The 17588-nt window shown below is 25.0% G+C and overlaps 1 protein-coding gene across 2 annotated transcripts; it reads right to left on the bottom strand.

The window, feature by feature from the left end:
- Positions 1–52: 52 nt before the first annotated feature.
- Positions 53–6467, bottom strand: LOC112602225 (cathepsin B-like). 2 transcript variants are annotated; one of them, XM_025350184.1, is made up of 7 exons: positions 6117–6467; positions 5338–5583; positions 3661–3861; positions 2831–3005; positions 2645–2755; positions 875–1102; positions 53–426 (listed from the first exon to the last, which is right to left on the bottom strand). In XM_025350184.1, exons 1-6 carry the CDS (start codon positions 6237–6239, stop codon positions 897–899), a joined length of 1062 nt encoding a protein of 353 aa, XP_025205969.1. In that variant the 5' UTR covers positions 6240–6467; the 3' UTR covers positions 53–426; positions 875–896. The 2 variants fall into 2 exon arrangements, with proteins under 2 accessions (XP_025205969.1, XP_025205968.1); XM_025350183.1 differs by lacking the exon at positions 53–426 and having other exon boundaries at positions 667–1102.
- Between the last annotated feature and the right edge of the window lie 11121 nt (positions 6468–17588).

The raw sequence follows: 17588 nt of genomic DNA, 5'->3' as shown, positions 1-17588 counted from the left end.
TTCTAAAGTTAAAGTAATTAATAACTGTTCTATAATATATAATTTATTTGTTTTTATTTTTTAAACTTTTGGTTGAGTTAAAGAAACTTAAATGTCTAGTTATTAGATAACTAAGGTCTAAGGTAAATAATAGAAACTGAAATAATTTGATTTTCCAAATCTTATCTGAGCTGGTAAAAAATTCAGTTTATAATAGGTTTATGACTTGTGTATCTTCAAAATGGTATATAAATTATAAATTTGTAAAAAAACTAATGCCAATTATTAATATGCCCCTTATATCTTTGTGAAAAATAATCCGAAAAGATTCTCTGCTATAAAGTAGGTGTCAAGTGTACTTTTTCATATTGTAAGATATTAATGGTTGTACTTGTGTTGGTGAAAAGTTCAAGTCGCAATAGTGAATTATTCATTTTTGATTTTCAACTAAAAAACAATTAATATTGTCAAAAAATGGTTTTTGTGTTTATTCTTTATCTCTAATATCAGTAATATCTATGTTTTTCTTTGATTTTGAAAATTACTAAAACCTTTTATTTTTGATACCAGAAATCACTCTAAAAGTTGAAGATAATAATTGTTGTAAGAGTTGGTGATAGTCACACACAAAAAAAAAAAAAAAACTTAAATTGTAAAATCAATACATTAATATCATTATCAATATCAATTAATACAATCAATATTGTTCCACTCATAATCTATAGAATATCTAAAGAATATATTTTTTATTCAATAAGACCTAGGCAGTAATTTTATTCAGTGGTGAATTAAACAGATTTCACTTGTATCTGCTATAATTAATTATAAGAATGTAAATTAATTGCTGTGTTAACTTTTATCTGTACTTTAAGTTTTATTATATTTTATTAGGTACCTAATGTTTCACTGGTCTGACATCATAATTTTGGTATGCCAGCGTATCTGAAATTCTCAATCCAACATTCATTTGCAAAGCGTTTGATTTTGAAAAATCCATTGTCGCCCCAAGAAGTTCCCCATGAATTAGCTAATAACCAGTACCCTTGTCCTCCTTCCAAACCCCATCCGATCATCCGAACTGACAACAGTCCCAAATAATCACCAGTAACATGATGGTAAACACCTATTGTAAAAATAAAAATAAAAAAAAGTTTAGTAGATATACGCACAGCTATTATAATATAATATAATTAGTATTTTAGTTTAAGTCATTATTCTTAAGGCACATTTTGAATTGTTAACTATAGTAGCATGTAGGGTTTTAGAATGAAATATTATTCAGGATATCTGCAGGACTTATCTGGATTTTAAAATGTTACAAAATGAAATATCGAAACTCATTAAAATATATTTAATACTAGCTGTACCTGTACATTTCGTCCTGTATAAATTGCATTCGTGTCAAATTTGATTGCTTCATGCTAACATTTAACGTAGTACGTATGGATAATTAATATTTTTGGTTTTTTGATTTGGTGTATAGATAATATTTCTGACATAGTAATTTTACATAATATTGCCTCGCTCGGCATTGCTAGTGAACATTTTTTTTAATATTTTAAAGCAGTATTTTTTGCTTGGGTGGCCTGTGTTGAACTTCATATTTATTTTTTAAGTTGGCTTTCTTCAAAATTTCTATCAATTTTTAATATTTCTTTGTAAATTATATTATTTGTTTTTATGATTCTAGGGGGTTCTCCTAGGTATAAACGTATAGAATGTTTTCTGAGTTTACACGGGAGCAAGCAACATAGCAGCTATCCTTGTAGGTACACTTCGTTGTTCATTAAAATTACGACTTTTTTGTGGTTCAAATGATGTTTAATTTGTTATTTATACTCGTTCACAGAAGACATAGTATTTCTTTTAAACGTTTATATGCGTATTTTTCGATTATTTAAAAAATAAATAACTTAGTTGTTAATTAAGTATAAACATTGATTATAGAATATTCTATTCCATAATAAATTATTTAAGTACTTATGTACCATTAAAGGTTGTAAAATAATTATAAAATAACGTATTAACAAAAAATAATTTTACACGAAAAAAAATTCCTGAAGTAAAAATATGATCTAGTATTAATAATAGGACTTACTTGCATTAGACAATAATAAAAAAAAAATCTGGGAGGTGAGTAACACAAGATTTTGAAACGGAGTGTTAAGAGTTTTAGATAATAATCTTCCATACACCCTTCAAAAATTTTCTGTTAAGGTACCTACTATTTATTAACTATATGAATAAAATGATAAATTATCCTAAATTGTTAATTTGGTGGGCAAGTTGGTTTAACTATGGTACCTACCTATTTAAATTTTTATTATTTTTATATTGTTTTTTTTAATAGTAGATAGTCTAATTAGTTATGAAACATACTAATGTTCTATTTATAAAAATATTTAAACAAAAGCTATGTGCGTTTAAAGTTAAAATATTAAGGAAACATGCTATTTTCACGTATAATAAAATTTTATATTTTTAGGTTCTCCACACGTTTAGCGGGGGAAATCCAAAATGATGGAATGGTGGGTGGATATGTTATGAAGATCAACCCGATTATTATGTTATAACAGTCAACCTAAATTTTTCTTATATTTAAAATCGTATTGAAAAAAATATTTTACATAATATTATAGGTACTGATTTTTTATATTATTTATACCAGACTTGTAAGCGAGGAAATCTTCGTAAACTCGCATCGTGACTACGTATGGCCCGTGTTTTCTTAAGATTTTCCTTGCTGAACACCCATCGAACGTAAAAACTTTCTGAGCTGTCAAAAACAATAAAGTATGTATATAATATATTACTATGTAGAATCATCATTGTAAATCTCCGTTCGACGTACCTTTAATAATTTCGTCCAAGTACTTGCCCTTGTGTTGTGCATTATAGCAGCTCAAATCACATTTCGGAGTAACTACCGGGTCGCCGCCACACACGCCATGTGGTCCGAGCATCGAGCTATGATCAGCGGACGTTGTAGATGCGTTGCATGGCTTCACGAGCCACGGTTGACAGCCCTATTGATAAAGAGAAGAAAAGAAAACAATTTTAGTATAATAATTATTAATTTTATGATTGTTTGATCAATACAAGCGAGTCCTGGTTCAAAATTGTTTTGATGAGTGGTATATAATAAACGAGTTGGTACCTATGTGTATTCCTTACGACAAAAGAATATTTTATATGTTATATTATATTAATGATCTAATGTTTTTATAGTATATTAAATTACCTATTAAACCTTTTTTTTTTTTTTTACAGTAAACTATTTTGTATGATTTTTTATTTGAAATTGTGTTAAAAAGTATTTATTAAAAAAAAAAAAAAAATACTTAGGTATAAAATATTACTTCATATTATTTACTATTTAAATGAAGCGGCAAACCTTTACTTTTCTCTTATCTCATTTCTGTTAATTTTTATGATACGATGTCATAGTATTATGATGAACGCTTTTATGATCAATTACTTTATGTATAATTTTTTTGTTTTTAAAGGGTGATGAAGGGGGAGTTTAAAATTAAATTATATAACATTCCGAATCTCCAACTACTGGTATATTTTAAATATTATTTTTATCGAGAAAATTTTATTTGTGAATTAAAAATATACAGGTTTTAAAATCGTTTTCACGATCAATTCACATTTTTACATACAAATAAGTATGGATACCTGATTGCTTCCGTAGTCGCCACCAGTAACAATTCCTTTTCTTAGTATATATTTCCAAGCGGCTGCAGTATATCCTCCATTGCATCCGTTACCACAATCTTCGCAACAGGAAACTAGTTTTTGTGGCGAATAAAGTGCAGTAATGTTACCCTTGGATGCAATACATATGCGATCGTTCATCGCCGAAGTTACAGAAATGGCCTAAATAGATTACAGTTTTTTAGTTTTTTTTTTTTTTTATAGCTAAAATTTTAAATATAGTAATTAGATGAAGTTAAATCACTGTAAATTACGTATTTTCAATATTGATACATAATTATTCACTACCGTGACATTGTGGTGATACTAATAATTGGTTTGTGATGAAAACAACTAAAATATGTCTTATAGGGAACATGAAGTTGGCATTTCGTAAAATAAATAGGCACTGAAGTTCGAAATACCTACCTAGATTAAATAGTATTATAGTATTAAAAGTATTATATAGGTACACGTCTGTCATTACATAGCGAATTTAATACAATAGTTAATATGATAGCTAATAATCTAATTACTTTTTACTTACACTTTTACTAGTCATTGATGAGATTGTGTACTTCTATACACAGATATACTATCATATTAACAGGTACCTATAATTTTAATAGGCATCTTTAAAACAGAAATATGAAACTGCTTCTATGAAAATTTCATTGATTGATAAATTATAAGGGACATATTTTATTCAAAATTATGACAAAATGATAGCACATGTTCTGAAAAGGGCTAATCATACTGTAATAAACGATATACAATTAATTAAAATATAAAATTACTCTAATGATTAATAATTTAAAATTGTTGAATTTGCAAGTTATGAATATTAACGGTGTTCTATGTAATAATCTTGCATATGTATCGTTTATCTTTAATTATTCAGTGTTAAGTTTATTTAATCATTTACTTTATACCAAAAGGAATAAAATAAATAATGATAACAATATAAGTTGTATTTATTATATTATATTTTATTATTAATACGTAGATAATATATAATTTATCTTTAATTGGTACTTGTGCTTTTGGTGATATTTCATGTTTTAAAATGTCATCTATTATTTATTTTTTTGAAAAACCTTAAATATTATAATATTTTATCATAGACTATATATGTTTTTTAGATAGGTACTTGATACCTATTCAGATTTTTATTAATTTCTTATGAGTGAATTTGAGCGACTGACCGAGTTATAAATTATAAACACTATCATAACTTCTTTATTGATGATTCGTGATACAGTTTATATAAATATATATATATGTACAAAAGGGGAGGATATATTATGATCAATTCACTCGAGTCTTGTCTTCGCAGTGGTACATCATAAATTTTAACTCGTCAGATTTTAGTTGTAATAAATGGATACATTATGATGGACATATTTTATTGTTCAGTAATCTATTATCTTCAGGAGGTGATTACAAAATTGTCACTAGAAAAAAGAAATCCTTGCGGTAAAAATAAATTTGACGAAATGGAAAATATTGGGCCTATTAGTTGGTAATCATATCACCAACACTTGGCTATGACATAGTTTTGTATAAGACGATATTATTTTCCTGATATTTATTATTCACGCCTATCTATACATTTACAAAGATATGCACGTAAATATTGATAAATTAATTGTTGCGTACCCAATCAGCGGCACAGTTGCCTTGATTCCAGATGTGTGAAATGGAAGTGCAATTGAACCAATGATATCGGGCGTCGAAACTCTCAGGTGTCAGGTTCTCGTCGCCATCACCGTCTTTGTCACAATCGCCACCCCTGTCAGAACTGCCTTCAAAGATCTCGTGGTCCAAATCATGATTTACCTCGAGATGATGAAAAGTTCCCACTAATTTTTTGTGGTCGTTTGTATGAAAACTGTTTATTCCGGCCTAAACACAATTACGACATACTTTAACGCATTTATGGTAAATGAAAAATATCGTTTTAATCTCTGCGGTTTAATTTATAATACTGTCGAGAATGCATGTATAGTGCAGTTTATCTTGTTTTGTCCTACTACTCTCACTAGTCTCACTGCATTATATTATGGGATATAATTTTGAAATTGGTGATAATTTGCAATTGTCTACACGCATAATTTTATTACGCGAATGACACAATGCAATATTTTGGTTATTATACTCGTGTAGTTTTTAAGCACAGTACTGGACGAGATTCGTCAATAATTTTGTATTTTTTTAAGGGATTAAAATTGTTAAGTATCATTATAATTTTTTTTCAGTCTTAAATATCTTGAACGAATTTTTATTGCATAAGAAAAATATTTGTATGAAATCTGAAAAACACTGTTTGATTTCATATTTATCTGGTTTTGTAGAACAGAAAAAAATATGCAGGATATAGTTTTCAATTATTACTGTTAAAGTTTCATTTCATAAAAAATCTGACGTGATATTCTTACCTGCCATGTTGTGTTTGCGTTGTTGACGTGTGCGATGATTTTATGCAATTTTAAATTTGTGCCACATGATATCCAAAAACTGGATACGAGTATCAAGAGAATTTTCATTGTGTTGTACGACATACTTCTGCTTTACAGTATTTATTACTTGGTCGTTGAGTGTTAATTTATAGTTTTATAGTGTTTATTTATAGTTCGTTGAATTTCGATTTCGTGTTTTATCGACATTCGAATACGAGGTATAGGTATACCGACATTTGGTGCTACTATGAATTAATTGCCTGTTGTGTCGCGTTTTTTAGAGAGCGTTTTGACAGTTGTCGTGAACTTGTGAAAAAGTATGGATGTACTAAGAGAAAAATAGTTGTTAATGTATAAAAATTATTATTTCTAACTTAAAAATGTTTGTTTAAGATTGGAGTGATTAAATTTAATTTCAGTGAGTACAAGTACTTGAATAAGTACTCAAATTATGTATATTGTCAAAGTATATTTGTAGATTGTAGTCTATATATTACTCAATATTATATATTTATATTCATACATATAACAATTTTGATTGATGACCTTGAAATGTAAATTTTGCTTAGGAGTTATGAAACTTAATTTTAAAAGTGAAAGCAATAATGATAGTTATTAATTATGACAAAAATATTTTTAAGGTGAACATAGAAGTAAATTAAAGAGGCATAATAATATTGATAATGGGATTAAATTCAACTTAAAAAATAATTATATATTAATTTGAGAGTCGAATTGTTAAGTGTAGATAATATTTGTATAGAGTACGTTGATATGAAATACAAGTATCATCTTTAAAAGATCCACTACATATATTAATTAATTATTAATTGATTTTTCTAACATGTATTCATGCACACTAAAATATATTTGCCATAGATATTGCTATGTATAAAAGTTGTAACAGTAAAATAAAAGTGAAATATTTTCTAATAAACTATTTAGTATACTTAGAATATATTTAAAATTTTAAAACTATTGGTTCTAAATTCAACGCCTTTTATTGTATTGGAACAATATTTTAAATCATTTTTTAATTTTAAAATGGAGTATAATTCGTTAGCTATTTTAAACGTTTGTTTCTTATTAATGACATGTTATATTTAATACCGATTGCTTTAAAAAAACAAAATACTTATAATTTATCGATATAAAAATAACGACTTGTTTTAATTAATTGACAAGTGTGTTTATTGTTAATGCGATAGGTATACATTAGGTTATTAATGAAGTTTTTAGTCGTCACCATGCCGTGGTCCGGTGAACAACGTAGTTTCGTTATCGAGACATTTTTCAAAAACGCCAAATGTGTGACTGCGACAAAGAGAGCATTTTGCACTCGGTTTAAATTCAAACGAAAGTGTAACTGATCGGAAAACGATTTTGAATTAGATACAAAATTTAAGAGCAACACTGCAGCAACAGGATCTGCAAAATACCTAAAAACCAGTTGGACGTCTCAAGTTTGTGAGAACACCTGAACACATTGCTGCAGTAAGAACATCGATAGAGCAGTCTTCATCGGCGTTCTGCTCGAAAACATGCCTCTGTTCTCGAAATATCGGATCGAACGTAAGGCATTTTTTGTACTGTGATCTTAAATCACAACCATACAAGATTATGATAACTCAAAAATTAAGTTCAGTAGATTGGGAAAAACGAAAAGATTTGGTTCTTACAATTATTGTGCCTCCCAACGGTATTAAGTGGAGTAGCGACGAAGCACATTTCCACATTTCTGGCATAGTGAATAAACAAAATTTTCGTTACTGGACTGCTGAAAACCCTCGAACAATACACCAATGACCTTTTCATAGTTCTAATAAGTAACAGTTTGGTGCGCTTTGTCAACGGTAGGCACTAGGCATTGCGGGACCTTAATTTTTTTAAGAGGGTGGTGTGACAGTTACTGTGATTTCCAAACGGTACTGCGAGATGCTGAAAAACTTTTTACGTCTGAAAATTGAAGAGTATACGAAAATACTGATGCCTTTTAGTTTTGACAGGATGGAGCCATAGCTCATACTGTCCGTCGTTCTTACGCAGTTTTGAAAGAAATGTTTTCTGGTCGTCTGATCTTCTTAAGGGAAAACATTACATGATTTCCTTGCTCCCTTGATTTGAGCCCATGCGATTATTTCTTATGAGAATACTTCAAAGCTGAAGTTTTCAAACATCGACCTAAAACCATTGAAGAACTAAAGGAGGCTATTCGTCAAGAAATCTTCGGGATTCCAATCAATATGCTGGTGAGAGTGATGAACTTTCGAGAAAGGTTCCATATGTGCGTCGCTCGTTAATCAATTGGACGCAATCATTTGGACGATATAATTTTTAAAAAATAATTTAAAAAAAAACCTTATATAATATAGTTTAAATAAATAACATTTTTTTTTCTATATTATATTGTATTGGTTTTTTTTTTAAATTCACCTCGAAAATGTGGGAGTTCATTACGCCGAATTCTGTATTATAGTTATCAGTTATCACAGATAACTTTTATTGACCTAAGTATCTGCTCTCATATAATTGTTTGTTAAACAATTTTTATAACCAACAGTGATTAATAAAAAATAATTAAATATATTTAGTAAAGTATTTTATTTAATATATTTTTCAAATTAAATTCATTACTTTCATTACTAAATACTAACATAAACACTAAACACGTCATACGCCAACATTCATACTACAATTGAAACAATTATTTCTCTGTAATATAATATTGTTATACAAATTAAAATTATGACTAACTATGATAGGTAGCTATATGATTTTTATGATGTATTTTAGTTTACTATTTAATCAAACCAAAGTATTATCCAAATATTTCAAATTGGTATTATACACGTGAATTAAATAAGTACCTCATCGAGAATATTGTATAATTTTTTGGTAAGTTTTACTAATTTTGTAGCGAGCTATAAAAATTCTAATAAATAATATATTTAAAACATTTTAATTTCAGTGTTGTCAGTTCTATACAAATTTTTTACAAATGTATATTGATTGAAAGTTATTAATTTATTATGCAATATTCATAGTAAGATCATTTATAACTTTTTAACAAAGTTGCATCATAACTTCCAGTTATTAATCCAGAATATTTGTTATACATTAAAATTCTGCTTATTGATATACTAAGATTATTTATATGTACTAAGAATATTTTTGAACAGATGATTTAAAGAATATTTTTAAAAAAAATTTAATATTTTAACACAGAATAACATTAATTAGGTGTGTATAAATATTTTTTACCGGTAACATTATTTAATTTTGTGGGCAAGTTATTAGGTTTCACTTTCTTTTTTTTTTAGATAATTTAGTTCAAAGAAATGTAAAATAATCAAGTTTCCCAACTTCATTTCTGAAGAAAACTGTAAATTATCAAAAAATAATGTGTAAAGAAAATAAAAAATAATAAAAAAAAATATTGGTGCTAATGTATTATAATTTTAATATTTCATAGGTAAAATTTAATATAAGGCAAAAACATCAATCATTACAATTTAATTCATAAATTTTATGTATTTAATAATAATTATAATAAAATAATTATATCATGTATAGATGGTGTAAATTATATTAATATTAAAAAAAAACCTATCACGCATGTATATAATGATCACTAAGTTGTCGTTTACATATTATACAATATACCCAGTTTTAATACTAAATATTTATAAAAATATATTTTTTAAATTATATTGTATTACTTAGGAATATGTTAAATATTGATATTATTTATTATTTAGTAAATTGTTGATGTTGTTGCCTATTTAATGCTAAATATTAATTAATTATTCTAATTACTAATAAATATATTATTATTAGTGCCATTTTTAAATACTACTATTGTTTTAAATCTAGGGTTAATGAAGGATTTATTTTTATTTTTTGAATATATGTTTATCATTATTCATTACTCATATTTTGCACAATTAAAAAATGAAAATTTTGATTAATTTGTGTCATCAAATTTAGAATAGATTTTTCATAATCCTGGACTTTCAAATGATATCAATATTTTATAGTGGTTTCTAATAGTATAAAATAATACAAATTAAATAATTTATTTGTGACTGGAGGTCCGGTTTTAATGTAAACAATTGTAGAATATAAACATATGTATGCATCAACAATAAACATATTGTTTGTGAATAATTTGTTAATTTATATAAATACTTTGAAAATTATATTGAAGATTTAAAGATGTATTAACAATTTACTATGAAAAATTGAAATGTCATTATCATAGGAATTATAAATTTGTAATTTTATTGTATAAAGTTAAAAATATTTTATTTAATATTTTTAAAATATTAAAGTTGTATCCAATAGGTATTGTAACCATCAATAAAATGTAGAACTTGTATTAAATTTTACTAAATAATAAGATTAGGTATATTATTAGCTATAGAGATAGGTATTTTATTCACTATATAAATAGAATCTATGTATTAGAAAATGTTTATCAAAATAATTTAAAATGCAGAAAAAAATATAAATTATGTAAAATATCGGGCCCTTTTGACTTTAAACAAGTTGTTTACTTAAAATATAAATGTGTTTAACAAATGTAATAATAATTACATATTTATCTTATATTACCCAATCGACAATCGTGGTATTTATAATTATGCCTTGTTCCAAATGACTCTCTGCGGTTTTTTTCAAATCCTGTTTTCGACGTAAGGTATTCACTTTCAGCGAATTTCACTGGTTCTAGTATGAATATAAAATTATTATAATAATGTATATTTAATATTTATACCATATTATATCAATAACATATTAGTTCTGTGAATACTGTATAACAGTAAAATTAGATTATTTAGATTCATATTTTATAACAGTATCTATTAACTAATGGCCTTCGCTGCCGAGTTGTTTTAAGATAAATAAAAAAAAAAAATAGTACCTATAAAGTAAAAATAAATAATATTTTATAATGAATAAAAAATGTTGTTGTGTTCAGTAAACTTCGTGAAATATTGGGTGGAATATTCGAACGGCCGATTTTAAAAATAGATTTTCCCAGTATTAATTAAGATAAGAATTATCGCTAAATATTATTCTAAAACAACGCGTGCCATTTACTATTTAGTATTCATGGAACAGTGAAGTGGTGAATAACGTGCTCGTCCGATAAAATTGTTTTACAAAAATAATGACAACGTAGCCTCCCTGTGTTCATTTCGTCTTTGCTTTAATCTTAAACGCTATAATTCGATACCATTTATTAAAGCTGTTAAAATATGGATTACTAAGTTCTAAAAAATGTGTTCTTGAACGAAACCTATACGAAAAAAAAATCATTCGTCCACTTGAAAATGTACCACCTTTGCAAGTGATATAACGTTTAGTGGAAAATATACGAAGTAGGTCTGAGAAGAAATGGCCATCATCTTGAGGACATGATTAAAAAAAAAAAAAATTGTAAGTTATTTACATCATTATAATAGATATAGGTAATAATTAATTTTTATTCGTTTTTTTATTTTATTGTTTATCCTTGAAAATCGGTTGTTTTAGTTCCTCACTTTGCAAAAAATGCATACAAGTTTTTTAGGAACCCACGATTTTTTTAAACTACAGCAAAATAATTATCATATCATTATTTATTGTTTAAAAAAGTAAATTTCTCTAAATTAGAACTTTAAAAAAAGTAAATTTCTCTAAATTAGAACTTTAAAACGTCTATAAAAAATAATTCTTTAATAAACAGTGTTTCATAGTAAACTGACAATTATACTTTTGTTCTACTGAACATTTTCAACTCATATTTTTTTTTAAATTATCAATTGTCATCTGCGTTACATTTAAATTTATTTTTTTTAAATTTTTTATGCAAAATTAAGAAATTAAAATTTTTTTTATTTGATATTTAAAAAGATTAAAACAGCCATTTTATTGATATCATTTTTAAAATATGTTAGGAAAAAAAATTAAAAATGTTCTACCATTTATTTTCTACGATTTTTTGAAGTTTGCATAATTTTGTTATTTCAAATAGATTTTCTGGTTTATCGGTAATCGATAATCGCTGTAACATTGATAAACAAGAAATTAATTTGATTTTATGTAAACTTTAAAAATTGTTCAAAAATTATTGAGTCAACCTGAGTAAAAGTTTTTGACACCAAAATTTTGCTAAAAATCTGATTTAAAATATCTATCTTGATTATTTTAAATATCAATTACACATTTTTTTGATTTTTTATTTTGCATAAATAATTATCTAAAAATATTTTAAATGTAGCGAATATAACAATTGTCAATTAAAAAAAAAAAGTTGAAAACGTTCAATAGAAAGTTATTGCAATTGTCAGTTCATGGTGTAATATTCTGTATTTTTATATTTTATCGTTTAAATATGAAATATTTATGATCTTGTACTAAATTTTCAAGTATTTTTACTTGCAATAAAATTTAATTGATATTTAATTAAATAAAACTAAAAAATTGAAAATTTATTATGCCAATAAAAAGCTCAAAAATAGTTAAGGAATTTAGAAAATGTTATCATAAATAAAAAATAATAATTTAAACATTTGGTTAAAAATTTTGAGTATCCACGGTTATTCGTTTTTAAGATACATAATTATAATATGCTGACATTTCATTGTATAATAGCTAAAAAAATAACCTAATTTAATTTAATATAAGTTAAATATTAAATGTTAAGACAAAAGTTCAAAAAAAAAAAAAAAAAAAAAATGTAAAAGATATAAAACTTAATTTAAGTTAATTTAAGTTAAACAAAATGTTTATGTACGACGATTGCAAAAAAAAAAAAAATAATAAAATGATGTAAAAATATAATATATTCTAGGTACTTAATTTAAGTTAACATAAGTTAAACATAAAATGTTCAGACAAATTAAAAAAAAAAAAAAAATAATGTGAAAAAATATAAAATCTAATTTAATTAAATATAAGTTAAATATCAAATGTTCAGACAAAGTTCAAAAAAAAAAAAAAATAAAAATAATGTTAAAGATATAAAACCTAATTTAAGTTAATTTAAGTTAATCATAAAATGTTTATGCATAAGTTCAAAAAAGAAAAAAAATAATGTGAAAAAAGATATAACCTAATTTATATTAATTATAAGTTAAGCATTAAATGTTTATGCACAACTGCAAAAAAGAAAAAAAATAATGTAAAAATATTTAATCTACCTAATTTAAGTTAGTAATTATAAGTTAAATAAAAAATGTTCAGACACAAGTTCAAAAAAAAAAAAAAAATAATGTAAAAATATATAATCTAGGTACCTAATTTAAGTTAATATAAGTTAGTCATAAAATGTTATATTACATATAAGTTAAAAAATAATGTGAAAAAAGGTATAACCTAGTTTATATTAATTATAAGTTAAATATAAAATGTTCAGACACAAGTTCAAAAAAAAAAAAAAAATGTAAAAATATATAATCTAGGTACCTAATTTAAGTTAACATATTAAGTTAAACATAAAATGTTCAGACAAATTAAAAAAAAAAAAAATAATGTGAAAAATATAAAATCTAATTTAATTTAATATAGTTAAATATCAAATGTTTAGACAAAAGTTCAAAAATAATGTAAAAATATATAATCTAGGTACCTAATTTAAGTTAATATAAGTTAGTCATAAAATGTTATATTACATATAAGTTAAAAATAATGTGAAAAGTATAACGATTTATATTAATTATAAGTTAAATATAAAATGTTCAGACACAAGTTCAAAAATGTAAAATATATAATCTAGGTACTAATTTAAGTTAATATATTAGTTAAACATAAAATGTTCAGACAAATTAAAAATAATGTAAAAATATAAAATCTAATTTAATTTAATATAAGTTAAATATCAATGTTTAGACAAAGTTCAAAAATAAAATATGTAAAATATATAATCTAGGTACTAATTTAAGTTAATATAAGTTAGTCATAAAATGTTATATTACATATAAATGTTAAAAATAATGAAAAGGTATAACCTAGTTTATATTAATTATAAGTTAAATATAAAATGTTCAGACACAAGTTCAAAAAAAAAAAAAAATGTAAAAATATATAATCTAGGTACCTAATTTAAGTTAACATATTAAGTTAAACATAAAATGTTCAGACAAAAGTTCAAAAAAAAAAAAATAATGTAAAAGATATAAAATTTAATTTAAGTTAATCATAAAATGTTTATGCATAAGTTCAAAAAAGAAAAAAAAATAATGTGAAAAAAGATATAACCTAATTTATATTAATTTTAAGTTAAGCATTAAATGTTTATGCACAACTGCAAAAAAGAAAAAAAATAATGTAAAAATATTTAATCTACCTAATTTAAGTTAGTAATTATAAGTTAAATAAAAAATGTTCAGACACTAGTTTAAAAAAAAAAACAAAAATAATGTAAAAATATATAATCTAGGTACCTAATTTAAGTTAATATAAGTTAATCATAAAATGTTATATTACATATAAGTTAAAAAATAATGTGAAAGATATAAAACCTAATTTAAGTTAATTTAAGTTAATCATAAAATGTTTATGCACAAGTTCATAAAAGAAAAAAAAATAATGTAAAAATATATAATCTAGGTACCTAATTTAAGTTAACATAAGTTAAACATAAAATATTCAAGCAAATTAAAAAAAAAAATAATGTGAAAAAATATAAAATCTAATTTAATTTAATTTAAGTTAAACATAATGTTTATGTACGATTGCAAAAAAAAAAAAAAATAATAATAAAATGATGTAAAAATATAATATATTTTAGGTACTTAATTTAATTAAAAAAATAATGTAAAAGATATAAAATCTAATTTAAGTTAATTTAAGTTAATCATAAAATGTTTAAGCACTAGTATCTAAAAAAAAAAATATAATATTGTAAAAAAATATATAACCTAATTTAAGTTAATATAAGTTAAGTATAAAATATTTAGACACAAGTTCAAAGAAAAATAAATAATGTAAGAAAAGAAAACTCTGAGTAATAGGCTTAAAAAATTTTTTTTTTTTTAAATTAATAAAGTATAAGAAAATTATCAATAGTCAATAAGTTAGTATCACATAAAACTAGAAAGTAAAGGATAAGGCTAGTTATGCGAATGCATTGGCCTTTGATGAAGCTGCTAGCCTCTTGCTGGATTGACCACATCGTCTCTTTCGCCAGTGCATGTGCACCCAACACCCGAGCAATAGTTCTTAACACAAGATTCTGAAAGCGATAATTGAATCTTTTCTTTTCAATAAGTTAAACCAGTGATATTTTTTATTTGGACTCAAGTGTTCAGAAAGTTGTCTTCGTATTTGTGTTACCTTACTTTTTCCTAACAAGTATTACATATTCACTACTGCAAATCTGGTAAGGTGCATGAATGTATGATTATATTATGACGTTATATATTGTTATTATTATAGATAATAATATATTAAATCTAAAAAACAGTGTACTTGATCATATTTTCGAGAACCCTCTGAAGATCAAGAGGAAAGTGTAATAACTTGAATTTAATATTAGTATCTGATGCGTGATTATATTTTTCAGCACTTGTAAGTATAGGAAAATACGCCCCAGTTACATTTTTACTTACATTTATTTTTGCATTATTTCATTTTTTTCTCCAATTTTTCTCGCTTTTACATAAATAAATTTATCAACAATCTGATTAACTAGAAGATTGCAGTTTTTCCTAATTTTTTTTTTATTTTCCCCATTATAAAAATTAGTTCTGAGAATTTTTAAGTTAGATTTCATAAAAGTACAGACTAGATACAAAATTATGTTCTAAACTACCTTCATTTGTGAAAGTTGAAGCATTTTATCGACAATTTATAATATAGATATTTATCAAAAAATAACAAAAAACAAATATAATATAATACAATTAATGGTTATCATTCTGCTCAGAATTTAAAATAAATTAATCTAATAATACTTAAAGGTATTGTGTATAATATCATAAGTTTCAGAATTTCAGATTTTCAAAAGGATATAATATAGCCATGTAAGAATGAAGATATTTTTTAAATCCACTAAAACAACTGTAATGATATGCTCACAAATCATAATTTATTGTATATTTTATCATTTCGTTAAATACAGTAACGGTCAAGTTGTCGCACGCAGATAGCCCTCAATAAAAACCAAACGAGAGAGACGATCTATATTGTTTGGCCACGTGGGAACCCAAACGCTATTGCGACCATATGGCACAAAGCGTTTGACCTATTTTCGTGTGCCGCCAAAGACAAGGGATGGTCCAATGAGGCTCTCCGTCGTCGGGGACCCTGGCTGTCTTGACCACGCCGTCATCTTTAGTCAGTGCATGAGCACCAGCAAAACTATCGAGTGCATGAGCACCGACAAAATTACAAGTGCAGGCGCACCAGACAAGCGAGCAGGAGCTCTTCCCAAAACCTATCACGCACCCCACAACACAAGACTCTGCGAGCGACAGCTGGACTTCTTTCTTTTTCTAAGATAAATCAGTGTTGTTTTTCTTATTTAAATTTAAGTTTTCCTTAAATCGTATCGCAACTTGTGTTATCTTACATCTTTCTCTGAGGATCGTACTACAGGTATTCACCGCGGCGAACCAGGTAAGGTGCATGCCCTAAATACTTATTGTCAGTACGAAATCTTTTACTATTCAATTTACATACGGTGTATTTGATCATATTCTCGAATTACGATCTCGAGAACCCTTCGAAGAACAGGAGAAAGGTAATAACGCAAGAATAAGTTCATTCAATATTTATTAGTACCGGACTTAAATATAAGGTTTGTGTCCCTTGTGTCAGTCCGGCCACATCATACTCATAACTTATACCCTTTTATTTTTATTTTCTTATTTTTGTGTTATTACACAACCTAATAAGAAATCTCATATTAAAATATTCAAATTTTAATTTTTTTTTCAAAATTTCAAATGTCTATAAATAGTATTAAAAATGCCAAAATGTTTTAAAAATTATATTAAATCAAGTAAAAGTTATGAATATTTTGTGAAATTTCCAAGTTTCTATGACTATTTATTGTTGAATTGATTTTATCAAAAACTATATAGTTTTGTGTAAAATTACATTTTTCATTAATTTTTCTTGATAACTATGAAAATTATTAAGATATTTTCATTTTTGCCATCCAAAAGTACTATCTAGATTCATATTACTTCTAGGAATCATCTTAAAAGTTAAATATCTTAGCATTTTGCCTATATATACACAGAAAAAATAAAAATATGAAATTATTCAGCTTAAAATCTAAAAAATATACTATTTTTAACAAACTTGTAGATCTATTAGTTGTTATGATGAGATTTAAATTCACTGTATAGTATATAAATGATAAAAGAATCACCCTGTATAATATTATGTACACATTGTTATCGTAATTTAAAAATTTTTACTTGTTCTATTTTTAATGTACTAATCCACATAGTTTTT

This window comes from Melanaphis sacchari, unplaced genomic scaffold, assembly GCF_002803265.2.
Source record: "Melanaphis sacchari strain LSU unplaced genomic scaffold, SCAv2.0 Contig85_pilon_pilon, whole genome shotgun sequence".
In the NCBI taxonomy this organism is placed as follows: Eukaryota; Metazoa; Arthropoda; class Insecta; order Hemiptera; family Aphididae; genus Melanaphis; species Melanaphis sacchari.
This window is presented reverse-complemented; position numbering and strand designations above follow the sequence as displayed.

Excerpts from the sequence above, each read along its gene's own strand:
- LOC112602225 (XM_025350184.1), bottom strand. The coding sequence starts at position 6,239 with ATGTCGTACAACACAATGAAAATTCTCTTGATACTCGTATCCAGTTTT. Across the intron at positions 3,862-5,337 it reads GCAACTGTGCCGCTGATTGG|GCCATTTCTGTAACTTCGGC; the intron begins GTACGCAACAAT and ends TAATCTATTTAG. Across the intron at positions 1,103-2,644 it reads TTTCCTCGCTTACAAGTCTG|GTGTTTACCATCATGTTACT; the intron begins GTATAAATAATA and ends TTTTTACAATAG.